We start from the raw sequence: 26,760 nt of genomic DNA, 5'->3' as shown, positions 1-26,760 counted from the left end.
CTGTGTATAGAGTGCAGGTGGTGGGTGAGCATTGTTCACCCATCTACTATTAGACTGCAATACTTCTACTGTGTATAGAGTGCAGGTGGTTTGTGAGAATAGCACACTCTTCCTCTCTTTGGCCTCATTATGTCTAATGTGTATAGAGGGCAGGTGGTGGTGCACTATCTTGGTGCACTAATTGAGGGCAAGGGTTAAAAGTCCACACTGCAGGTTTTATTTCACAAAACACTCCGCATTAAATCATGTGAAATCTCAGAAGTGGTAGTTCTGGACTATAAGTGTAATGCATAGCGTGCCGTGTAAGTATAATAACATCTGCATTCACAACTGAGGTCTACCGCTGAGTTCTGCAAGTGTGACACAATAGTCCTAATAAAGAGGCATTCTGTGTATTTCACACGTAGAAGGAGTTAACAAGAGCCCACAATCATATTATTCTATGCTACCGCTGCTTTCAGTTTCCTTTTTGCACACACCCCTGTTTACCTATTACAAGCGTTGATAATGCTGTTAGATACTGAGGAGAATACTGCTAAACAACGTGTGAGCCGGTCACTGCTCCTGAAGCCACTTTCTTGGATCTAAGTGAATAACTTACAAGACTAAAGAAATATTAAAAATTTGAAGAACTCTTTGCCTATTGAGCAAAGCAGTAAAGAGGTAAGTATACATTTGGGTAGAGGTTAGTCAATCAGGAGATTTAGGTTGTGCTGCAAATTGCCTGTGTACAAACAGACTTATTTGGAATCTTCCTAGGTCTTCATAAAGATGTCTATCAGAATGGAGGCTCCAGTGTGCCTGATTGAGAACCGTGAAGATGGTACGCTCCAAGTCAATCCTGTGGCTGCAAGCATCCTGTCCAGTATAGAGCAGCCGGTGGTGGTGGTGGGAATTGTAGGAATGTACCGTACAGGGAAGTCCTACCTGATGAACAAGTTGGCTAAAGCCCATAGAGGTGAGCTAAGGGGTCAGGCGCAAAGATATTTTGTTATTAATACTTTACATACAGTATAATAAATACACATATATATATATATAGATAGATATATATATCTATCTATATATATATATATATATATGTATTTATTTTTTGGTTTTTCTTTTTTGTTTTTTTTTAATCCATCTTATCGCTGCAGGTTTTGAACTGGGGGCCACCGTTGAATCGAAAACCAAAGGTATCTGGATGTGGTGTGTCCCTCACCCCACTAAGGAGAGCCATACACTGGTTTTGTTGGATACAGAAGGTCTGGGTGACGTAAAGAAGGTGAGTCATAACTAATGGCCTTCCATGACCCTTCACACCTGAGACATATTATCTTATCCACTAAAGAGGTCTTAAAACCCATCTACAGCTGGGTGTCATTCAGTCTTGATGATAGGACTTATTTTGCTCTCACTTTCTCTTCAGTGTACTCCCCAGGTCATATTTTGTCTAAAAATATACCAAACAGGTAAAGGTGCCACACAGCAAGCCATACATTGTATAGTCACAGACACTTTAATGGTCCAGCCCGCTTTGGTCACACCCCCACAAAAACCATAAGGATTTTTCTTCTTTAATGCTTTAAGGTGTCGCTCCTAATTATTTTCAAATTTTGGCAATTTTTTTGGGCGCTGCTAGTGTTACCATGGTAACGGGTTGTTCCTGGGGAGGCTATGATCAATTGACAGGGTGTGCCATTTGGAATCTTTCTGAAAGCATGTTGAAGGAAAGCAAGAAAAAACGCATACCATCTGACAAGATCTGGAAAAAGTAAATGTCCCTCAGCCTAGGGTTGTGTGCTGTGTTGGCTGGCAGGACAGATTGGCCAGTCTTCCAAACCTTCTTCCCCTGCATGTGTAAGAAAGTGGAGTGGTGTGAAAGTAAGTTTGCTGCATGAGGTGACCACTGTAATTGCAATATGGCAAGTCTAACCCCAGTCCTGATAGAGTTCTGCATCCTGCTGCCTCAAGAGATAGAGTGAGATGACCATCTCTGGGAATATCAGGTAGGCTGTATGAGGTCCCATGATTTCTAATGGTGGCCCTACACATGAATTATAACTTAAAAATAAAGATAACTCTTTTAATATTGAAGAGTGTGTTGGTTTCATGTATGCTCCCATGGATGGCACTGATAATGATTTGAGGTTCTCAATCCATCATATACATCATACACGTGTGCAAAGCTAGAGAGTATGGTTGAACCGATACTGGTATCGGTATAAGTACTCCTACTAACGCGAATGCGCCCGATACCCGGAACTGATACCTTTGTGGTACAATTTGAGCCCATACAAAATAAATGAGCTACTTATGCAAATGGTCCTGATACCAAAAATCGATACCTATGTGGTGCGATTTGAGCCCATACAAAATGAATGGGTTTTAAACCGCACTGAAAAGAATTGCATATGTTTTGAACAGGAATGCGGTGCAATTCCTGTCCGTATAGCATGTGGTTTCCCCCACCACTCCTGTGTGATCCCAGTATAGGAAGACAGGGAATCACTACTACTAAGAAGTGCAGCAATGGCCAAACAAACAGTTTATTAAAAAATGTTATCACAACTCACATGATAAAAGTCTGGAGGAAATGTATAGGTGCAGGGCTGTCTTTAATGCAGGGCAAAAGGGGCAACAGCCCCGAGCCCAGTCATTGTTGTGGGGCCCAAAGCAGTTTCCCCTTAAGCCCGGACTGCCAGCAAATAGTTGATAAGTGGATTTGGGAGGGCCCAAGAAAATGTTTCCCCAGGGTCCAATCAATATTAAAGATATTATGGGCAGACCTCCCCCTTTACCCACAAGGGTCCTGGAACTTCCTACATCTCCTCCAGCCATGTGAGCACCGCAAGCAGCTGTGGTTTTGGATTTGATATGCAGGATGTACAGTATTGATGGTGATTTATTAAAACTGGAGTGTGCAAAATCAGCTTCCATGTTTTATTGTCAAAGCCTAATTGAACAAGCTGAAGTTAGAAGCTGATTGGCTACCATGCACAACTGTACCAGATTCTGAGGGCACCAACCCCCCCCCCCCCAATTAATGAACTTTTAACATGTGAGCTGTGATAACATTTCTATTAAACTGTTTGTTTGCCCATTGCTGCACTTCTTAGATGGCCCTTCCTTGTCTTTCTATACTGGGATCACACAGGAGTGGTGGGGGAAACCACATGTGATTCGGGCAGGAATCGCTCACATTCCTGTTCAAATCAAATGCAATTCTTTGCAGTGCAGTTTGAGCCCAATTCATTTTGTATGGGCTGAAATCACACCGCAAAGGTATCGGTACTTGGTATCAGTGAGTACTTGGCCAAAAGTATCGGTACTGGTGCACTCCTACTAGAGACTACAAAGGTATTTTGTGGTGGCCTAAAACTTCTCAGGCTTTGGCAAAAGTTCACTTTTCTTCTACCAGTAGAGCTCTCCCACATGAATGATCAAATCTTCTGATTGTCCAAAGCAGAACTATACTTGCGCAGCTGGAAAGATGCCCAAATACCACCCATGTTCTAACGTCCCATCTCCAACTTAAATTTTTTATTGTTCAGAGTTGAATATATTTGGTGACTCTGGTAGTCATTATTTTAGACACACCCTGATAATTTCCAATATTATTTTACAGGGAGACAAGAGGAATGACTTGAATATTTTCTGTCTGTCCGTCATACTGAGCAGCGCTCTGGTCTACAACAGCAAAGGCACAATTGACGAGGACGCCATTGAGAAACTCCGGTATTATACTTCATGTGCAATAATTAATATAAAGCGAGACTGCCACCAGGACCAAGGGGTGACAACGTTTCACACATACATTGTGCTTCTTCAAAAAGAGTTTTGATAGCCCTTGCTATCAGTGTAGGCTATTTATGTTCCTCCCGCAGCCTAACCAAGAAACTCCCAGAGATGGCATCATCCTGGCTTGTTGCTAGGTCATAGCAAAGAGTCTCCCAGCTGTTAGTTCTTACCCCCACCAACACAGGAGCAAGCTCTTCCTCTGATTCAAACCCCCTCAAATGTGCTTTCTTTCCCCTGAAGCAATAGATCTGAGCTCAGCATTTGAGAGCTTATTTTTGTGGTGATGGAGGTGAACAATTACAACTGGGAGCCCCTTAACATCATCCTAGCAACAAAGCAGAATGGGATGATGCAACCAGTCAGGGTTCACGAGGTACATAAATGGCCTATACCTATAGCAAGGATATTATTCACCTTTGGTCAAAGCTGCACAGTTTTTATTGTCTGCAGATGCACATTACCAGCATAGACATTTTTTTTTGATAAAGGTGAACTTACCCTTTAAATCATGAAACAAAACTTGAAATTGGTCTTATGAATAAAAAAATAAAACATTTTATTTTTAGCATTTTTCTTACCTTTAACAGCTTTGTGAGTGAATTGGCCGATTTCATTAAGGTGAAATCCAAAGACAATGAAGATGAGGAGGATGAGTTCTCCAGACACTTTCCCATCTTTATCTGGGCGGTGAGAGATTTTATTTTGAAGCTGGAGAGTGATGGAAAGAAGATCACTGAAGATGACTACCTGGAGAGTGCATTGGCACCGCAAAAGAGTGAGTTATTTTATAGCAACTGTAGAGGAAATTTTTTAGCAACTACATAGAAAAACAAACAGGGACACTTTAGGTCATGGTCCTGTCTATCATGGGCTCTGGCAGTGCTTATGCAGTGAGGTCCCATTGACGTGAATGTAGCCATATTCCTACAGTCTCAAGTGTAGGGGTAAAGCCCTATTCAAGTCAATGAGGCATCACTGTGAAGGACCAGGTAATGCCACAGAAGATTTCTGGATGAGGAGAGTTAACAATAAAGGAGTCTGACACTGTCCTGGGGAAACAAGCAAGCACCTGGATGGGGTTTTTAGGTTGGAATGGATTAGAGGGCTAGTGATAGGGGGCTAGGAGGTTAAGGTGATACTAAACGAAGAAGTTTTAACTGTCATAATTCATTTACATTGATCATATTCTGTATATCGGTAGGAGGCAGCAAGAAAAAATGTAAAAATAATAAAAGTCAAAATATTATTATTATAAAGATCCATTTATATTAACAAAACATGCTATGTATGATGTTATGATGGTACTGGCCTAAACGTTGAGTTGGCTGAGACTTTCTATCGATGAAATCAAGTTGTAAGAGGGACGGTGGGACCCTCTACAAATTTTATAGAGAAATCAACACATGGAATGAATAAGTGGGCCTAGAATATAATGATAATATTTTATTGAAATCACTGAGATGTGGTCATAACACAGTATGGACTTCCAGCTCTTCATTTAGTCCACCTGGGGCCAGGGTGTCCAATGCAAAAATGCAGTATGTCTCCCTTCCACAGAGAAGTTTAAAACATTCTGCTACAGGGAAAATACGAGGCATAGCTTCTAATATCCACACAAATAAACCATCTGATGATTGGTTATGAAATTATATGAAGTGTCTGGGGACACTGTGTTTGTCTGAAACCTTCTTCTACAATCCTCCGGTGTTCTGCAAATCATTTTTTTAAAGTACGTATAGTGCGCCCCCCATATGATAATCCGTAAGGACAGGAAAGACAGTACAAGATAAACTCTGTAGAACAGTTGGAAAATTTGGAAAGAACATAGGTGGTACATTTGTGTGTGAAGTCTTTCTGTCCATGCCGGACATGTTTACACGTGAGGCACCTCAACTTCCAACAATGATACATGTCATTTAAGGCAAAGAAGGTGAGTGGATGATTGTTCTGATTCCCATTACATTTCAATTTACTTGGCGCAATTTTGCTTTTGATATTTCTTGTCTGTCTGTATGAAATTTTAGGTTTGTCTGTCCAATCTCAAAACCACTCTGACAGACAAACCTAAAGTCTCATACAGATGGGCAAGAAATATCAAAAGCAAAATTCAGAACACACATTCTGCACAAAACAAATGCGTAAGTGGTTTTGTGAGTATGAACACTCTGTTATGTAGAAAGTAATGAGAGTTTTTCATAGTCTGGAAAACCCAGTTTGGGCAGCACAGTGGTGTAGTGGGTAGCACTTTCGCCTAGCAGCAAAAAGGGCCGCTGGTTCGAATCCCAACCATGACACTACCTACCTGAAGTTTGCATGTACTCCCTGTACCTGCCTGGGGTTCCTCCGGGTACTCTGGTTTCCTCCCACGCTGTAAAGACATGCTGGTAGGTTAATTGGATATCTGTCTAAATTGGTCCTAGTATGTGTATGCATGAATGTGATTTAGACACCTTAGATTGTAAGCTCCTTGAGGGTAGGGACTGATGTACAATGACTATGTAAAGCATTGCATAAATTGATGGCGTTATATAAGTACCTGAAATAAATGAATAAACCACTTGACCTCCAGAAGGTTTTACCCCCTTCACGACAAAGGCATTTTTTGCTATTCAGCACTGAGCTACTTTAACTGGAAATTGGGCAGTCATGTAACACTGTACTCAAATGAAATTTGTATCACTTTTTTTACACACATAGAGCTTTCCTTTGGTGGTATTTAGTCACTACTGAGTTTTTTATTTTTTGCTACATTTACAAATAAACCTATTTTTCTTAGTTTCTGTTATAACATTTTGCAAATAAATAATCTTTCATCATAACTTTAGGCCATAATGTATTCTGTTACATTTCTTTGGTGAAAATAACCCAAATCAGTGTATTATATTAAGTCTGTAGGAAAGTTATAGAGCCCACAAACTATGGTATACAGTATATCTAAAAATTGATCAATCCTGATGTACTGACGGCCTCTTATTTCTTGAAACCATAAAATGCCAGGACAGTACAAGCATCCTCAAAATGACCTCTTTTTGGAAAGTAGACAGTCCTAGGTATTTAGTAAGAGGCATGGTAAGTTTTATGATGTTGTAATTTTCTTGTTACAATTTTTTTAAAAATTAAGATTTTTTTTTTCCGTATTTTTTTTAACATACTACCAGCAGTGCAGTACAGCATCATCCAATGAACGGTGTGGCAGTGGCCATGGACACTGACTGGTGACAGTATGTAAAAATAAATAAATCATTTTTTATTTCACCTTTTAAACTTCTTTTCAATTTCATTCATTTTTTTTACATACTGTCATCAGAGTAGTTCACTGTGACCATAGTGACACTGTACTACCTGAGGGGGGGGGGGGGGGTGATTAGGGATTTGAACTATCATGAATAGCTTTCATTCATGACTCATTCTTAACTATGGTGATGCTGTGATTGGCCCATTGTTATTACATGGTACAGGGTGCTGTGATTGGCCCAGGTACCACATGATCACTGGTGACCAACTACAGATCACACATAGTAGTAAACAATGATGTTGTGAATGGATTCCATTCATGACTCTTGTTTACTATGTGTTATGTGATCGCACAGCGGTCACGTGGTATCTGGGCCACTTACAGCAGCCCGATACAGAGCACAACAATGGACAAAGCGGTTGTAAAGGGTATCACTGCATACCCCAGGGGAGGCGCACAGTGAGCATGAGCACCACAATGTACAGGTATTTTGCGGTGCCTGGGGGAGTCGAAGGGGTTAATGACACTTTAACCTCTTGCCGTCCATGCTATAGCCGAATGATGGCCACAGCACGGACCTGAATTCCCGGGAGGCCGTCATATGACGTCCTCCCCTGTGCACGCGCCCTGTAGGGCGCACGCGGGGTTCGCTGTGATCACCGAGTCACTGAGACTTGGGTGATCACCGATCCGAGTAAGGAGCCGGTCCCTTACCATGTGATCAGCTGTCAGCTAATGACAGCTGATCACATGATAAAAACAAAAGATCGGTAATAGTTTTTTTTCTCCTCGCGCTGACAGCGTGAGGAGAAAGAAAAGTGGATCACCGGCTCAGCTGCAAGGGACATTGGTCCCGAAGAGGAAGAGGCACATCTGCCTCATCTCTGCCACCTAACAGTGCCACCTATTAATGCCCACAAATGCCACCTATCAATGCCCACAAGTGCCACCTATCAATGCCCACCAGTGGTGCCAATCAGTGCCACCTAGCAGTGCTGCCTATCAGTGTAACTGATCAGTGCCCATTATTACCACCCATCAGTGCCCATCACTGCCACCCATCAGTGCCCATCACTGTCACCTATCGGTGCCCATTAGTGCCGCCTCATCAGCGTACATCAATGAAGGAGAAAAATTACCGGTTTTAAATTTTTTATAACAAAATATAAAAAAAAAAAAATTTAAATTCGGTCTTTTTACATTTTTTTAACAAATAATAAAAATCCCAGTGGTGATCAAATACCACCAAAAGAAAGCTCTATTTGTGGGAAAAAAATTATAAAAATTTCATCTGGGTACAGTGTTGTATGACCGCGCAATTGGCATTCAAAGTGCGTCAGCGCTAAAAGCTGAAAATTGGTCTGGGCAGGAGGGAGGTTTAAGTGCTCAGTAAGCAAGTGGTTAAAGATAGGCAGATCTAAAAGACACAAAAGAATTAAACTCTATAATCATAAATATATCCTGATTGTGTTTTTTTTTTTATGCAAGCAGTGTAAGTACCTGAATTTGGCCCAGATTCAGTCCTGCAGTTCCTGTAAAGCATATATCATAATAGGGGAGGGAGCATACCCATAAGGAACCAACCTTTTAAAACATGCATAGAGGGAGAAAGCAGATTGACAAAGATACTAGTAGATACAAATTGTTTGGAAAGTAAAGCATCTTATCTGTGTATTTAATTGTTTACCTGCAGTTCAGATTTAACCTGTTGCACACTTATTCAAAGGTTTTTTGTGAGACTATGAATTTCATTAACCTTTTTGGTAAAATAAGACTCGGACTGAATTCAATACATTTTGCCAGTTAGAGAACCTCAAATCCTGTACATTTGCCAACAGGGATACTATGGTACTGTATGTATGGTAATTTATCTGTGAATTTCATAATTTCCATTAAACACAACACCCCATTTGTGCTTCTGTACGAACTGAACCAGCAAAGGTATGCTCTGGTATGTAAGGATAATGATTGCAATTATGGAATTTGATTTATTTGTTATTGTTTTGTAAAGCTAAGGTTGTGCAAAACCCCAAAAGGGTAGAAGAACGTAACCATTGCAGAGGATGCATCCGCATGTACTTCAAGAACCGTAAATGTTTTGTTTTCGACCCTCCCTCCGGGAGAAGTGATGTGCTTCAGAGGATGGATGAAGTGTCCGAGAAAGAAATCAGCCCAACATTTCTGGCTCAGGCTGAGAAGTTCTGTACATACATTTATGAAAATTCTGAAGTGAAATATCTGGATCAAATTCACGAAGCAACGGGAAAAAGTAAGCTATCCTAACTTTTTGGTAAAGTGATTTAAAATTAAGCTTTTAGTACTTATTGCTTGGGGGTATGCTACTTTCTTAGTAGTAGAATACATCAAGGGGATGGTGGTTTATGTTTTTCATAACACCATTAAAGCTGGGATCCCCATATATTAAAGCCATCTCTGAGCAAAACGGGCAGTCATGCATGGGTCTTCCATCAATCCTGCTGCCACCCATTTATAATTACAAAAAAACAATCAATAATCCCAAGCCATTTTTAACACCCCTAAATAAACCATTATGTGATGCCTCTTTTGGGACTGAAGACCAGTGCCCACTGTTGCAGTCGAGGCCCATTGACGATCACTATTGTTGTTGGCCCTTGTTGTTATATTACCACACCACCGACCTTGTGAGGAACCAATGGACCCAATAAGTAGAGTTGGGCGAACAGTTCGAACTGAGCAAAGGTTTGACCAGAACCTCGCCTGTTCGTCCGATTGGCAAACACCTGAATTTGTGGGGTCCTCGGCGGGATGTTCATCCGTGGAACAGCCCACAGTGCACTGCTCACTGCACAGTGCTTTCTAGGGCCCTAGTTGGAAGAAGATGATATATTTAGCTCACATCACACTGGGTAACTCTGCTTGCAACTAGGAAGGATGCAGGACAGGGCTCAGTGCTGGAGCTTGTTTTGCCACCACGTCTCCATAGAGCTGATGGTGATGATGTGAGATCTGTCAGCTCCACCCCCTCCTCCTCCTTTTCCATGCCCTCCTCTGCTGAATTGTCCTATGAACCACCAGTACCCTTTTTGACACCCTAGGCAAAACCTCATTTACGCCCATCAAATGCAGCCTACCAACTCCCATCAAATGCAGCCTACCAGCACCCATCAAATGCAGCCTACCAGCACCTATCAAATGCAGCCTACCAGCACCCATCAAATGCAGCCTACCAGCACCCATAAAAAGCAGCCTCACCAGCACCCATCAAATGCAGCCTCACCAGCACCCATCAAATGCAGCCTCACCAGCACCCATCAAATGCAGCCTCACCAGCACCTATCAAATGCAGCCTCACCAGCACCTATCAAATGCAGCTTCACCAGCACCCATCAAATGCAGCCTGCCTCACCAGAGTCCCTCAAATGCAGCCTACCAGTGCCCATTAATGCAGCCTACCAGTGGTTCCGTTCAGTCGGGAGTCGGGACACAGACACAGTCCTCCGCCATCACTGCACCTCTGACACTAAACACGAACAGAGCGGCAGCTGCCTGCTGATGCTGAGACTTAGTTCCTTGCTGCAGAGAGATGAGAGTAGGAAAACCAGTGGCTGGGTGCCCTAGGCAGCAGGTCGCCCTAGGCAGCTGCCTAGTTTGCCTAGTGGTAGCACCGGCCCTGCATACAGTGCTTCACACCAGAGCACTGACCTTGTGAGGAACCCAAATAGACCCATTGAGTGTTCATAAAGCCCTGCACATACAGTAGTTGGGCACCCTAAGAAGAATTCTACTCTGCAGTCCAGGGGAGATTAGACCCAGGACCCAGCACAACACAAGGTAGTGGATTTAGGTGAATATTTGGGACACTTAACTTATATTACTGGAGCAATTAGCTAGAGAGGGTTGAGGGTATTGTTTTGGGATTGAGTTTAACTGACAGGACTTCAACTTTATGGCCTAAGGTCTGCAATAGATGGAGCAATTTTTTTTTACTGCAACCGCGGGTTGCAGGTAAGAAATTTGCTTGATTCAACAAAGTAAGACCTCTTTCACACTGGGGTGTTTTGCAGGTGCTATAGCGTTAAAAATAGTGCCTGCAAACCGCCTTAAAACAGCTGCTCCATTCACTCCAGTGTGAAAGCCAGTGCTCCAGCCGACCTGTGAGTATAGATCTCTTTCTCCATGATGTCTTTTCTCCCTCTAAAGGGGTAGAACATATTTGCTAACATTACATATTTATTTATAATTACAGTTTACTTCTGTACCCAACTCCTGATGAATGTCATATAGCCATGAAACGCGTCGAGTTTCCATGGGGTGCTTAGACAAGTCTGGCTTATTACTTACTTACTGGCCCATATATACTTTTTATACATCCAACATTCATTGAGTACTATGTAATTATCAATGTGTATGTGTACCTATCTTATAGCAGCTCTTTTGCATATGATGTACTAATGCCTGCCAATATGAAACCTCTTGTAGTATATTTATTAACATATGCTATATTTTATGTGTTGCCAAGCTAATGTATATGTATCCATTGTGTTTATGCCATTGTGCATGTATACATATGAAAATACTTTTATACTATTGTTACAAATAAAAAATGATTAATGTATATACTCTACCTCCACAAGTCAATTGCCTCATTTAAAGTCCCACACTCCCTTTTTATGTACTTGAACCAGGGATGGAGACACAAATATTGTGCCTCATTTAAAGTCCCACCCTCCTCCCCTTTTTTTCCCTTTATTTTATTAACCCCCACCACACCAGAAAACTATGGCAGTGGTGATGGAAAGGGCAGGACAGAGGAACTGCAATTGTTGGATATCCATGAACATTGTGTTAGAAATGTCTGATTCTAAATGTAAGGAATCCTCAGCAGCAAGCTTTTTATAGTTAACAATGAGGTAGAATGAGATAGACTTGCCATCAGAGTCATCAGCTCCTCACCAGCTCTCCCACATCCACCAATCATTACAGGAGGGTGTGGCAGTTGGCAAGTGGCAGGATGGAGCAGTTGGTGCACATGGCTATCCCATTGGACGCCAGTCCTGTTGTCTTTTTTTTTTAAAATAACTTAGTTTATCATCTTCTAGTAATTGTAAGCTTACAGGAGAAGTCATAACCTACAAAATATTAGAAACTTACATCTTGAAATATCTGACACCTTTTTCTTATGACTTGGCCAATGATCAATATTAATACTTTCTGCCAAAGTAGGCCAACTTTGTTGCCATCCCTTCTTACCAAGCCAACTGGCAGACCTTAGCATTACACTAAGACATCATAGCTACACAAGGCACACCAAAATAATAGTGTGGATGCTGAAAGGAACAGATTTTCCATTCTGGAAGGCTCCTAAATGTCTTTTCCATTTTTAGTGCTGGGAGAGCTGGCGACCCTCTACACGAACGCCATAATGTCTTCTAAAGCCACTTCCATGGAGAATGTAGTGATGAGTATATCTCAGATAGAGAATGAAGCGGCTGTCCGGGAGGCAACTGAACACTATGAGAAGATGATGAAAGAGAGAGGACGATTCCCCACAGAGACAGACAAAGAGTTTACAGATTTGAGCATAGAGTGTGAGAAAGAAGCTCTTCAGATATTCATGAAAAAGTCCTTCAAGGACTCTGAACTCAGCTTCCAGAAACAGTATATGGTAATGTTTTATCGTGGTTACGTGATAGTTTACATTTTTGGGGTTGTTTTCAAGATGTGCAATGAAAGATCACACAAACACTTGTAGGTATAACATTTAATTAAGTAAAGACAGATACAGATAACAAATGTAATAATATTAGAAAATATAACAGGAATACTTAACTAAAGATGATGTTTCACCACAGAGTCCTGCCCACTTGCGCTGTATGGCACAGATGATTAGACCAGATGTGTGCATGATGCAGCTCTGGAGATGATACTGAATATTACAAGTTTTAGCTGTAATATATACAGGACGAGTTGTTAGGATTTGACCAATTGTAAACAACATTACCTTCTAAAGAAGATAGCACATTCCTGAAAGAAAATTAGTGGGCCACCTTGTCCATATAGTCAATTTACAATTGCATTCTTATGCCCCGTACACATGGTCGGATTTTCCGACGGAAAATGTGTGATAGGACCCTGTTGTCGGAAATTCCAGGCTCCATCACACATTTTCCATCGGATTTTCCGACACATAGTTTGAGAGCAGACTATAAAATTTTCCGACAACAAAATCCGTTGTCGGAAATTCCGATTGTGTGTACACAAATCCAACGGACAAAGTGCCACGCTTGCTCAGAATAAATAAAGAGATATATTATAGTCCCGATGTACGTGTTTTACGTCACCGCGTTCAGAATGATTGGATTTTCCGACAACTTTGTGTGACCGTGTGTATGCAAGACAAGTTTGAGCCAACATCCATCTGAAAAAATCCTAGGATTTTGTTGTTGGAATGTCCGAACAAAGTCCGACCGTGTGTACAGGGCATTATAGCATGAAGTCATCTAAGGTAACTAGACTTTGGGGGCTTGCTTTCTTGGATATTGTGAGACAACTTTAATAAGGAAATATAACATTTCCCCATCAGGAAAGCATATATACAGTATTTGTTTCTATCATTGTATATCTGAAGGACAAAAAATATTAGATTAGGCTTATGCCTAAATGTTTCATTGTTGAAATGATTTGGGCTCACTTATGAAAGTTGCATAAATATCCTTAATCAGGTTTAAATTACTTTTTCTCTGGACGGCTCTGAAACTGGGAGGTCCCGGAAGTGAAAGTTATGGCCCTGATATCTGCCTGACAATATTATATTACTCAGTTCCTGGAATTCTTAAAGAGTTTTATACCTCCACCCAACGAATGTGGATAACAGGTCCATGAATTTATTGCACGGAGGCATGGTGGAGAGGATACTGAGACTGAAGTTTACATACCACAGACACTACATCCTTAGTGCATGTTCATCTGCTGGACCGCACTGGTTTCTAGGATGTTGTCAGCTACACAGCATCCTAGCAACCAATGTAACTGTATAGCCAATAATGTCCTAGAAACTAGTGACAGTTGGAGGAGTGATACATGCAAAGATGTATACACAATGTGGCCATGCTCAGAGCACTCTGGTTTGTCTCTGTACACCATCATAGAGTTGGCCTTTATCACCTCCAGTTTCCCTATGTCCAAACTGGAGGTCATTTTTTTAAATTCTTATGTAGCAATAGTGACCTATTGTGAAAATGGTGCACATAAGAACTACCTGAACCTGTTAAAACTCTTAACAAGACTGTCACAAGGTTTTCATGAATTAAGTGCGGTACTTTTTAAAGGGACCATGCCTCCAGAAAAGTGTTGAAAACGCTTAATGAATTGTCCCATAATGCCGCATACACAGTGTGACGGGGGGGCCCGTGGAACTCAGAATACATCTTATGTCTAAGGCACCCTGTGCCATCTTGGCACAGGGTGAGGGAGAAAATATATCTTGGACTACTTAAAATGGGACAGTAATATTTGTCCACAATATCTCCCAGGATGTATGTTAATTGAATGAGCTGATCACATTGTCCTCTATACAATGTAGGAGACTGGACGACTCCTATTGGAGCTCATGTTAATTAGGTTTTGTTTGTATTGTTAATTGTAATTAGCTCCAGCTATTGTGTTGATATAACTGTGTGAAGCTCGGTGACCACAAGTCTGGGTGAAAGGTCATGTCTCAGTCACCTAGGCTGTATAAAGGATTAGATAATTAGGTCATGTTAATTAAGTTACAGTTGTATTGTTAGAGGAGGTTCCAACAGCATATAAAGTCTTGTAATTGTGATTCTAAAAAGTCAGTTCTTGGTAGCAACAAGCAAGTGTCACCTTGTTTGTGCTCAGAGAGGTTGGGATATCTGTATACAGACTGGGAGGAAGTGGTATATGACGGAAGCACTCAAGCGGAGTGTGGGACGTTCCGTGACATTGGTGGCAAGCAGCGGGAAAGCTTCCTGAAGTCTGGGACATCCAAACCTCCAACTGGATCCAAGATCAGCATAGCAGACTTCAGTCACCCCAGCGGAGATATGGACCTGGCATCAGAATTCCCGGGGCTGCTGCGGATCATCCTTTCAACGTACACCAGGACTGTGTCTGAGGATGAATACCTGGAGCTCAGGCAGCTGATTCGGGTGGAGCTCTGGATTGCAGCCCTCCGTCTCGCTGGTATAAAACAGGGCAAGTGCTTTCCAACCCAAGAGCAACGGGCCAGTGACCAACGGGCATTGCGGATGGCATTCCTGGGAGAGCAGCCCCAGGAGCAATGGGTGACTGAGTTGGACAGGTTGGTCCACCAGGAGATAGAGCTGGACAATCATTATCGGGCTCTGCAATGGCACGCAGAGGAGGGATATTTAGGGGAGACAACAGAATGCTCTCCGGAGGGATATGACTTTGGCGGCCCTGGATTGCTGTGGGAGAACCTTACAGATCTTTTTATGTTTGGCGATGAAGGGGAACCTGACCTTGAGGACCTGAGAGAATATAGAGAGTCTATGCTCGGTCTTGCAGGGGTCTCAGAGCTCAAACCTGATCTGGACCATTTGCTAAGGAAGGAACAGGGCATACAGGAAACTGCTAGAACAAGTTCAGCAGCATGCCAGAGAATCGGCAGTGGAAAATCCGGAGATTGCCGTCCCCAAACCTGAAGTGCTGACAACAGGGCAGAGCTCTGCTAACCTCTGCCCAGAAATGATAGCAATTTCTGGGTTCCATGGACAGGAGATGGTGAACCTCTATCCCCAGACATCAGTTGCAGAGACATGGGATTTGATAGACTTTTCAGCTGAGGAAAAGCAACCTGATGAGACTCCAGCAGAAGAGCTGCTATCAGGGCCAAAGTTCACCGTGTTCTGCCCAGCACCAACAGTGGCTTCGGCCTTCTTGAGAGAAGAGGTAGTTGGCCTTTCTCCCACAACACTGACAGGGACATGTGATTTTCTGCCAGCGGCATCTATGGAGTTAAAACAAACTTCTCCAGCTGAAGATCTGGTAACTAAACAGAGGGTCCAAGACCTCTGCCCCACACTTTTACCAATTCCAGAGACTGGGGATTTAATAGACGTTTCTGTAGAGGAGGAACCACCTGGCAAACCCCCAGCAGAAGTGCTGGCAACCGGACAGAGGGTCCAAGACCTCTGCCCCACACCTGCAGCAATTGTGGAGGCTCAGGGTGAGAAGATGGCAATCACTTCCCAGCAGCAGATACAGGGGGAGAAGGGAGAGGAGGTGTGTGTTGTCCCTCCCCAACAGTTGGCCAGGGTGGAGGAAGCGGGCTTTCCTCCCCAGCAAAGATCCGTGCACCTAGGAGACAGTACCATCGACATGTCGTCCCAGCAGCCAGATGAGGGAATGGAAAAGGAAGCAGCCGGCTTACCTCCCCAATGGCAGCTACACAGTTTGGGAGTGGAGGAAGCCAGCCTCCTGCCCCAACGGTTAGCCGGAGCGGAGGATGCGGAGTCCCCAGCAGAAGTGCTGGCAACAGGGCAGAGTGCTACCAACCTCTGCCCAGCACCAGCAACAACTACAGAGTTCCAGGGAGGCGGGGCAGTCGGCCTCCCTCTCCAACAGTTAGCCGGAACAGATGGTGTGGGGTTTCCAGCAGAAGGGCTGGCAACAGGGCCGAGGACTGCTGGACTCTGCCCTCAACTAACAGAGGATGGATTTCCTGTGAAGGTGGATGGGACTTCAGTCTCCACCTGTATACCCCAGGGATGCTGGGCAGTGGGCCCAGATCCCCAACAGCATGACAGAGTGAGCCCAGACACCCTGTCTTCTCTCCAGCGGCAGAAAGGATTCCAGGGAGAAGAGCCAGTCCAGGCCTCTCCCCAGCGGCAGATATGTTCTCTGAGAGAGGCAGAGGTTGGCTGGGTGAGTAATGCTTTGTTTGGAACAATTTGTTTGGGGTACTGTGTGGGTACAGGCAGTAGAGGACTGGAGCTGTTTACTAACTTCGGAGTCAACCCGTCTGGGGTCTCCTCCTGTGTTAGTCTTCTGCCGAAAGGGGAGAGATGGGACAGGGGGGCCCGTGGAACTCAGAATACATCTTATGTCTAAGGCACCCTGTGCCATCCTGGCACAGGGTGAGGGTGAGGGAGAAAATATATCTTGGACTACTTAAAATGGGACAGTAATATTTGTCCACAATATCTCCCAGGATGTATGTTAATTGAATGAGCTGATCACATTGTCCTCTATACAATGTAGGAGACGGGACGACTCCTATCGGAGCTATCAGGCTCCTACTTACCAGACGGGCGAGTCCTGTCGGGCAGAGGGTAGGCTCCCTTACCCTCCGACTATCGGCCCCCTGGTAGAGTAAACAGGGGGTACGACAGTACGGAGTGGTATGAAGGCCTGTGTGGCTGTCCTGGTATTGCAGTCCGGGTGTCACAGGGTTAACTGCTGCAAAGACTGAGTAGACTGGAGCACCTTCACTGAGCAGAGCAGGCTGGTGTGGACAACAGGCAGGAAGTCTGCAGACAGGCTGATAGGATCCCAGGGAGCAGGCAGATGGATGGTCAGGAGACAGGCCGGGTTTGGCAACAGGCAGACGGCAGAGGTACAGTGGAACAGGCAAGCGGATAGTCAGACAAGCAAAGGTCGGTGCAGGCAGAGTTCAGAGAGAGGTCGGGAGACAAGGCCGGGTCTACAGGTATAGCAGGAACAAACAAGGTACACGGTCAGGCTCTGGAACGACTAGCTGTTGATTAGGCAGCACTGGTCACCAGAACTCACTGGCTTAAATAGGGCTTTTGGCGCCAAACGACGTGCACGCGCGCGCCCCGGCACACACAGGCACGCGCGCCCGCCAACGCCCGCGCGCGCCCCCGCACACCGGCGTGCACAGTGGAACGATCCTGGACACACACACCGGCGCCGCGAGGAGCCCGCACGGCGAGGTCCGCAGAAACGCGCGCGCCAACGCGCGCCGACGCACCCTGACGCACACCATCGCGGGCGCCCCGCCTGCCGAGGTAAGAACCCTGACAGGAGCTCATGTTAATTAGGTTTTGTTTGTATTGTTAATTGTAATTAGCTCCAGCTATTGTGTTGATATAACTGTGTGAAGCTCGGTGACCACAAGTCTGGGCGAAAGGTCATGTCTCAGTCACCTAGGCTGTATAAAGGATTAGATAATTAGGTCATGTTAATTAAGTTACAGTTGTATTGTTAGAGGAGGTTCCAACAGCATATAAAGTCTTGTAATTGTGATTCTAAAAAGTCAGTTCTTGGTAGCAACAAGCAAGTGTCGCCTTGTTTGTGCTCAGAGAGGTTGGGATATCTGTATACAGACTGGGAGGAAGTGGTATATGACGGAAGCACTCAAGCGGAGTGTGGGACGTTCCGTGACACACAGGATCGGACTTTCTGGCATACTTGGTCCGGCACACTTTCTGATGGACTTTGTCCGCCAGGTGCGCCGGACTTTAAAACGGACGGACTTGCCCACACACGACCGGACTTTCCGGCGGGCTAAGTCCGCCCCTCTTTCCGACGGACTTTCACCGGAGTTACGGCGGACTTTCAGAATGAACGGACGTGCCCACACACGGACAAGTCCGTTCATTTTGAACATGACTCAGGTGCGACGGGACTAGAAAAGGAAGTCAATCTTGCCGCTTTTATCGGCGAGATTGACACCTTGTGAGCCCTGTCGCGGTGCATACCAGGCCCTTAGGTCTTGTATGGATTTTAAAGGAAAGTCCCTATGCCGAAAAACCGGCGTGGGGTCCCCCCTAAAATCCATACCAGACCCCGATCCTAGCACGCAGCCTGGCCGGTCAGGAAAGGGGGTGGGGACGAGCGAGTGCCCCCCCTCCTGAACCGTACCAGGCCGCATGCCCTCAACATGGGGGGTGGGTGCTTTGGGGAGGGGGGAGCCCTGCGGGCCCCCCCACCCCAAAGCACCTTGTCCCCATGTTGATGAGGACAAGGACCTCTTCCCGACAACCCTGGCCATTTGTTGTCTGGGTCTGTGGGCAGGGGGCTTATCGGAATCCGGGAGCACCCAGTGACCACGCCCCATAAACCGTCACAGTCCCAGCATGCCCAGGGACTGTGACATCATATGGGGGTGGGGTCTCCGCCTATATAAGTCGCAACGGAGCCCTCAGAGAGCAGTCCAGCCGGAGAGAGCGTTGTGTCAACATCTGGAGAAGAGAAGACAAGAAGCCCAGAAGTCCGGACCTCCGCTGGCAAGAGAGCTACCTGAAGACAGCGGAGGGGCCGGCCAAAGAAGTGGAACACCATGGAGAAGAGGCCGGAGAGAGCGGAGAAGAACCAACCGGACGCCGGGAGAAGAGGAACTGGAGGGACCACCGAAGCTGGAAGAAGACCCCCGAAGCTGGAGGAAGATCCCCCGAGCTGTTTAATAAATTATTTTAAAAACCTGTGTAGTGTGTTTTATTATTGACACTTTTTTCCCTAGGTGAATGGGTAGGGGTACCATGTACCCCATACTCATTCACATAGGGTGGGGGGGCCAGGATCTGGGGGCCCTCTTATAGGGGGCTCCCGGATTCCGATAAGCCCCCCGCCCGCAGACCCCAACAACCAACGGCCAGGGTTGTCGGGAAGAGGCCCTTGTCCTCATCAACATGGGGACAAGGTGCCTTGGGGTGGGGGGGCCCGCAGGGCGCCCCCCTCCCCCAAAGCACCTAAACCCAATGTTGAGTGTATGCGGCCTGGTACGGTTCAAGGGGGGGGCGCTCGCTCGTCCCCACCCCCTTTCCTGACCGGCCAGGCTGCGTGCTCGGATCGGGGTCTGGTATGGATTTTAGGGGGGATCCCACGCCGGTTTTTCGGCGTAGGAGTTTCCCTTTATAATCCATACCAGACCTAAGGGCCTGGTATGCCCCGCGCTCGCCGCAATAGGAACATTTGTTTTTCCTATAGCAGCGAGCGCGAGATGCAATACCCTGCCCTCGCGTCGTATCTGGTCCGTTGGACTAGCGTACAAACAAGCGGGCTTTCCATCGGACCAGCACACAGACGAGCAGACACAGAAACTGAGTCTGACGGAAAGATTTAAAACATGTTTCAAATCTAGGTCCGGCGGGCTTTTGGGAAAAAGTCCGCCGGAAAAGTCCGCCGGAGCCTACACACGGGCGGATTGTCCGGCAGACTCTGGTCCGCCGGACCAAGTATGCCGGAAAGTCCGACCGTGTGTACACGGCATAAGTGTGTCTCATAACTCCTGAAGGTGGATAACTGCACCAAACAATAGCTTTCCATGGTTATTCCTATACTATATACCAGCTCTTTTATTTGATATTGTTAGGTTTGATATTGTTAAGTTTCAAAAGAGAGCATCCGCATCTGCTAGCATGAAGTCAAACATTAAAGGGGGGAGTTAGCGAGTGTCTTTTGACACCTACCAAATGCGCTTGACAGATTGTACATATGGCCATGTTCCATGGATGTGTTTTTGTGTTGGGTCACTTTAGTCATTGAAGTACATCCTAAACAGCCCTAAATCTACCAAATTTATAGTTTCATGTTAGGTCAATGGACGGACCCTCATATCATCAGTCTGTTTAACTTCCCAACAGGAGAACATGGAGCTGAAAAAACATGAATTTTCTGAAATGAATAAGATGAAGTCCCTCAAATACTGTGAGGAGCTATTAAGAAAACATTCCAAAGACCATGAGGAAGCCATAAGACAAGGTCTGTACTGCACTCCAGGAGGGTATCAGAAGTTTCAGGAGGATATGGGGCAGATAGTGGAGAGATACAACAAGGAACCAGGGAAAGGTCTACAGGTCAGTGTTCTGTTTATGTGGCATAACAAGATTTTTTATTTATTTATTTTTTTACATTAAAATGGAGCTATTTATCATTGCAAAAAAAAAACCTCAAATCTGCATTTGAAAACTCTTTCACAATAAAAATGTTCCCAAAAAACTGTCCGAAAGATTTAAAAAATCATTATATAAAATGTTCACGGTTTCTGGATCAAATTGGTGAAGATTTTTTAAAGATATATAATTATTAATTTATTTAATGTTTTTATAATGTTCTATAAGTTTTTCAAAATAATTAGATTAGATTTCATATTGCAGGCAGAGTCTGCGCTTCAGGACTTTATTATGACAAAAGAAACTCTTAAAATCTCTATTATGAAGGCTGACAAGACTTTGACTGAGCAGCAGAAGAAAGATGAAGGTATCAAATTATTAATATTAAAACACAGTCATTATTGTTACTATTGTAGCGCTACCCCTTTAGGAGCCATTGGATTTTTGGGTCCCCCTCACAAGCACAGTCAGGCAACATGAATTTCCCGGAATTCACTCAGTAGTCAAGAACCAGTCCCAGGTGTTTTGTTTTTGGTTTAATTGGGATGAACTTGGATGGAGATGGGAAGGTATGGGATGCCCAGAACTGTAAGTTGAATGCAACTTGAGGACTTGAAACTGTCTTGGGCTACCAAAAATCACAAGGCTGTCCTCCCATAGGATAAACAGATCAGCTCAACTGGTAAAACAAGGTTTCCAATCACTGAATGCAGGTGCTCTATATTCGTAGAAAACGGCAAGGCACCTGACTGCTTCTTAAAGAACATAGAAGAAGCTGGGATTTTAAAGGTGCAATGGATAACACAAAATTTATGTAAGAAATTCACATTTTATTTAGAAAAATTGATAAAAACGTATCTATAAAGAGAGTCTATATTCAATGTAACAATACAATCTTGAATAGTGCAACCGAAGGAATTGTTTTTCAACATGTTTCACCACATGCAGTGGCTTCTTCAGGAGAGTAATATCAATCAGGCACTGAAGAGAGTAATACAAAAATTACACAATGAACAATAGAAACATATAAAATAATCAAAAAATCAATATGAGTACAAATCAAAAATACCACACATCCGATCTGCCAACACAACACTTCAGCCAAAGGGGGGTTTATTTACCTGTATGTAATTCTTTCCAAAAATTGAATAATGAATTGAATATGAACTCTTATGTTTGAACCACTAAAATGAGGAAGTGAACCCAGCCAAAGGATCATCTGATGACCACAGAGGGTAAGTAAGATCACGTTTTTAACTAATGGAAGAGATCCTAGAATCAGGAAGGAGAAAGGGATGAAGACATTTTCATTGTTGCAATCTTTGATTTTTATCATTTTTGATCCTTTGTTTTTTATCTATTACTTTTAAATTTTTGGTAAAAAAAAACAAAAAACACCGGAGTCTGTACCTGTAATAGGAACTAATTCTAAATCAAAGGTCCAAGCTGCTTTGCTACATTAATCAGTGTTCTTCCCAAGGCAAAGCCCCAAAAAGGGAAAAGACAGCAAAAAACCTAGAAAGACAAACAAAGAATCAATCAAAAGAACCTGGAACTAAGGAAGGGTCCCTCAATAACTGGCCTAAGATTTCCTCAAAAATGGCATTAAATACCTGGATCAAATGGTGTATGAAGAAAATAGCATCCTCCTCCTTTTCAGGCTGGATCTTGAACCACCACCAGAGTGCTTAAAGTGGAGTTCCACCCAAAAGTGGAACTTCCACTCATCGGATTCCTCCCCCCCTCCGGTGTCACAGTTGGTACCTTTCAGCGGGGAGGGGGGTGCAGATACCTGTATATTACAGGTATTTGCACCCACTTCCGGCATAGATAGCCGCTTGAATCTGCGGTTATTTACACAACTTCCTGTTCCCCCCCGCTGTCTGCTGGGAAACACACGGGTCCCAGAGATAGCAGGGACCATCCCTATTGCACTGCGCGACTCGCGCATGCGCAGTAGGGAAACGGGAAGTGAAGCCGCAAGCCTTCACTTCCTGATTCCCTTACCGAAGATGGAGGCGGCAGCACCAGAGGACCGAGAGACGGTTCGGCCTCGGGTGCCGACATCGCGGGCGCCCTGGACAGGTAAGTGTCCATGTTTTAAAAGTCAGCAGCTGCAGTATTTGTAGCTGCTGACTTAAAAAAATAATAATTTCGGTGGAGCTCCGCTTTAAATACCCTCCCCCTCTACAAATTTGGTGCCAAAAAAACGGCCCCAAAGACTAGAGGAGGGGCGGACATTGCAGGGGCGCCTGCCCATAGGCAGAAATACCGGAAGTGACACTTCTGACTGAATCAGGAAGAGATATACATCAATCAGATCAGCATAGATAATGGTGCAAAGCACACCAGAAGTGACACTAGGTGGCGCACCGGAAGTGATGAGACATCATCTTTAAGGACTGTAAGCAGTAAATGTAAATAACCAACAAGGCCAAAAGAAACATAAAGAATAATATATGTAGAGAATATAACCATTAATAAAGAAAGAAGTGCAACCGGGAAAGAAGGAAAATTAACTGCAGCCATTTATGTGGACAAAGTCAAAATAAAGGTTAGGGAAAGACGCAATTGGCGCCAACCAGTGGAAACAGGCCTACCACTGAGATTGACGCCCTGGGCGTCCGTATGGTCATCTGATCCTGGTAAAAATATTTTGTAATTTGTAAAATATAATTCAAAATCTAGAACTTCTTAGAGAGAGAAAAAAAAAAAAAAAAAAGACTGACTGCTTCTTAGATTCCCCAAGCAAGATGTGTAGGGTAGCTGTACTGGCTATAAGTGCGTCTCATTCTTCATGTAGTTTTGGATGTTTCACAGCTCTTTCACAACAACACAGATCTGGACACCACAACCCACACAAACCTCAGTACTCAGTCCTTCACTGGCAACCCAGCACACCGACCAAGCACATCAACCCAGCACATCGACCCAGCACATCGACCCAGCACATAGACCCAGCACATTGACCCAGCACATCGACCCAGCACATTGACCCAGCACATCGACCCAGCACATCGACCCAGCACATAGACCCAGCACATTGACCCAGCACATCGACCCAGCACATTGACCCAGCACATCGACCCAGCACATAGACCCAGCACATCGACCCAGCAAATAGAAACAGCACATAGACCCAGCACATCGACCCAGCACATCGACCCAGCACATCGACCCAGCACATAGACCCAGCACATCAACCCAGCACATTGACCAAGCACATTGACCAAGCACATTGACCAAGCACATAGACCCGGCACCTGTTCTTTTTCCAGGCTTCATGTGAAACTCCACAACTCACTAGAGTGTCAGGAGCTTTAGGTAGCACTCTCTCCTATCCCTCCCCATGTCAGAGACTTCCCAGTCTCCTTTTCACCCTCCAGGGCAAAGTTCTTCTGGGACTTGTAGTCTCATTCAGTCTTCCTCTTGATGAGCCATGCCTGCCTGGGGACTACATCCCACATTAGTCCTTGCAGCTCCCATCATTATTGGACAAGCCTCTCAGTGCCGCAACTGTGGCCAAAGACAGTGTTCACCTCTCCTGCTGTTTGGCGGGTGGAGCTTAAACCATGGTTACAGCCATAGCAGAGTCACTTTCCCTCTCTCCCCTGACCAGCCACAAATTTCAGCCATAGAGAGGGAAAGCCCAGGGCTGTATGACTGCAGTGACAGTAGTGCCGAATGCCAGGCAGCACAGACTACTGTATTCAGGGTCCCTGAGGCCTACACAATTATGGCAAAAGGGCCACAGGTTGGGGACCAGGGGGATAATTAGGTTATTGAACTGCGAACAAGCAAATTTGCTCACACATGTGGACATGTGAGCCAATCAAACTCCGTGATTTATCTATGCTTCCCTATCCTTCTTTTTTCTGGTGTTAGAGCTAAAAGTTATAAAATCTCTTCTTCAATCTTGGCTTTACAAGTAATTCAGAATGATAAATCACCATCAAATTCAAAACCGATTTCCCTATTTGACAGAAAACAAATCATGTAGAAAAATGGAGGAACTGGAAAAGAAAATAAAGGAATTAAAATTGTCACAAGAGTCTAAAAAAGCTGAAGATGAAAAGCGAACTGCCGATATGAACTGTACAGCAATGCTGGAGAAGAAGTGGAGTGAGAACGTGATGCTGCAAGAAAAACTGAATCTAGTAATGCAAGCAAAGGAAAGAGTAAGTGCTATAGGAACTCTATGTGAATCCAGGGATATGTGGGAGGTGAAGAACCCTCTATGATACTCAGGGACATTTTTTCTCAGAAAATAAGTACAGGTACTCTTCTCTTCCAAGTCACCCCTTGTCTCCACCCCCTACCCATCTCCAAGTTCCGTCCTGTGGTCTCACCCACCTCCCAGTACTGCCCCTTTTAGAGAAAAATGTATCAAGTATAATTTTGCTTTGTTAAGTAAATTGTATGTAATTTGTTAATGATAATAAGAAATGCAGTAAAAATAGATCCTCTGCAACCAGCAACAATACCCCCACAAAACAACAATAGATCCCCCAGCAACAATAGACCCTCCAGCAAAAATATACCCCCTAGCAACAACAGATCCACCCCAGGAACAATAGACCCCTACCAGCCAGCAATGGCTACTGGGAGACCGATATTTGGCCAACCACTACCAACCAGCCAACTGTAGATCTCCCAGAGGCCGACATTAATAGACCCCCAGCAGCCAGCAACAATAGACCCCTCCCTCAACAGTAGGTCCCTTCCAGCAACAATTGCCCCCCCAGCAACATAAGACAACCCCAGCAACAGTAGACCCCTCCTTCAACAATAAACCCCCCAGCAACAATAGATTCCCCAGCAGCAAGCATCAATGGACCCTGCAGCATACCCCAGCACCCCTTGCCATTACATAAATTCAGTGTTGGAGGTGCCGGAACTGCATTCCCCCCCGTGGTCCCGCTGAAAAAAAGCCCTGGTGGTACTACAAGGAGAGGTCACCATCAGCTGTTACTGACAGGGATATAAAATATTATTGGGTAAATTGAATACAAAAGGAAAGTGGGGTGTCAATGGCTGGACATGATGGCAGTCGGGAATGCTAGAAAAGAAGGGATATGGTAGAGATTAAAGGCAATAGCAGTTTTAGATAGAGACAAGTGTACCAAAATATGAAGGAAATTCAACAGAATTGGAGCTTTCTGAATAAAACTTCTTATGGCAGCTTTTCTATTAATCAGTTTTGTCATTTGTGTTTTCGCAGGAACAAGGCTTGTACACCAGTCAAGGGTTTTATGAAGAAGCTGACATGTACTGCCAACAGCTTAAGGACTTAAAAGGAGAGGCGGAAAATCTGAAAGAAACTTCATGGGTGGATTCTGCAGTTGATATGTTCTGCGGTATTGCACAATTTTTTTCATGGCAGGGGGCCGTTGTTGCGGGCGTGGTAAGGACGGCACATGGCTTCTTCAAGAAGAAGGCTTAATAAAAAAAATCTTATTTTATGACATATAGACATTGGGGGTTATTTACGAAAGGCAAATCCACTTTGCACTACAAGTGCGAAGTGCACTTGAAAGTGCACTAAAAGTGCACTTGGAAGTGCATTCGCTGTAGATACGAGGGGGACATGCAAGGGAAATAAAAAACAGCATTTTAGCTTGCACATGATTGGATAATAAAATCAGCAGAGCTTCCCCTCATTTCAGATCTACCCATCAGATTTACAGCGACTGCACTTCCAAGTGCACTTTCACTGCAATTTCAAGTGCCCTTTACACTTGTAGTTTGCACTTGTAGTGCAAAGTAGAGCTGCCTTTCGTAAATAACCCCCATTGTGTTTATCGCTTTGAAATTGAACTGTGTTGGAGTGTTTTTTTATCTTTTAAATTACAACTGTTCTTGCTTCCTGTTTTTTTTATGTAGCAGTAAAATATTCACCATAAACACATGAAGCCATCA

General features: G+C 44.4%; 1 protein-coding gene across 1 annotated transcript; it reads left to right on the top strand.

Moving 5' to 3' along the window:
- The first annotated feature begins 479 nt into the window (after nt 1-479).
- LOC141148239 (guanylate-binding protein 3-like) lies at nt 480-26,760 on the top strand. Its single transcript, XM_073635492.1, has 11 exons — nt 480-663; nt 760-958; nt 1,140-1,267; nt 3,611-3,720; nt 4,371-4,558; nt 9,030-9,287; nt 12,385-12,665; nt 20,593-20,805; nt 21,106-21,208; nt 24,826-25,019; nt 26,063-26,760. Exons 2-11 carry the CDS (start codon nt 772-774, stop codon nt 26,282-26,284), a joined length of 1,884 nt encoding a protein of 627 aa, XP_073491593.1. The 5' UTR covers nt 480-663; nt 760-771; the 3' UTR covers nt 26,285-26,760.

The sequence above is a fragment of the Aquarana catesbeiana genome, linkage group LG06 (genome assembly GCF_042186555.1).
Source record: "Aquarana catesbeiana isolate 2022-GZ linkage group LG06, ASM4218655v1, whole genome shotgun sequence".
Lineage (NCBI taxonomy): Eukaryota > Metazoa > Chordata > Amphibia > Anura > Ranidae > Aquarana > Aquarana catesbeiana.
Note: the sequence above shows the minus strand (reverse complement) of the source record. Positions and strands in the feature narration are given on the sequence as shown.

Bases quoted from the DNA above. Each gene is read 5' to 3' on its own strand.
- LOC141148239 (XM_073635492.1), top strand. From the start codon at position 772: ATGTCTATCAGAATGGAGGCTCCAGTGTGCCTGATTGAGAACCGTGAA. The intron at 959-1,139 runs GTGAGCTAAGGG...TTATCGCTGCAG, and splicing joins GTTGGCTAAAGCCCATAGAG to GTTTTGAACTGGGGGCCACC. The intron at 21,209-24,825 runs GTATCAAATTAT...CCTATTTGACAG, and splicing joins GCAGCAGAAGAAAGATGAAG to AAAACAAATCATGTAGAAAA.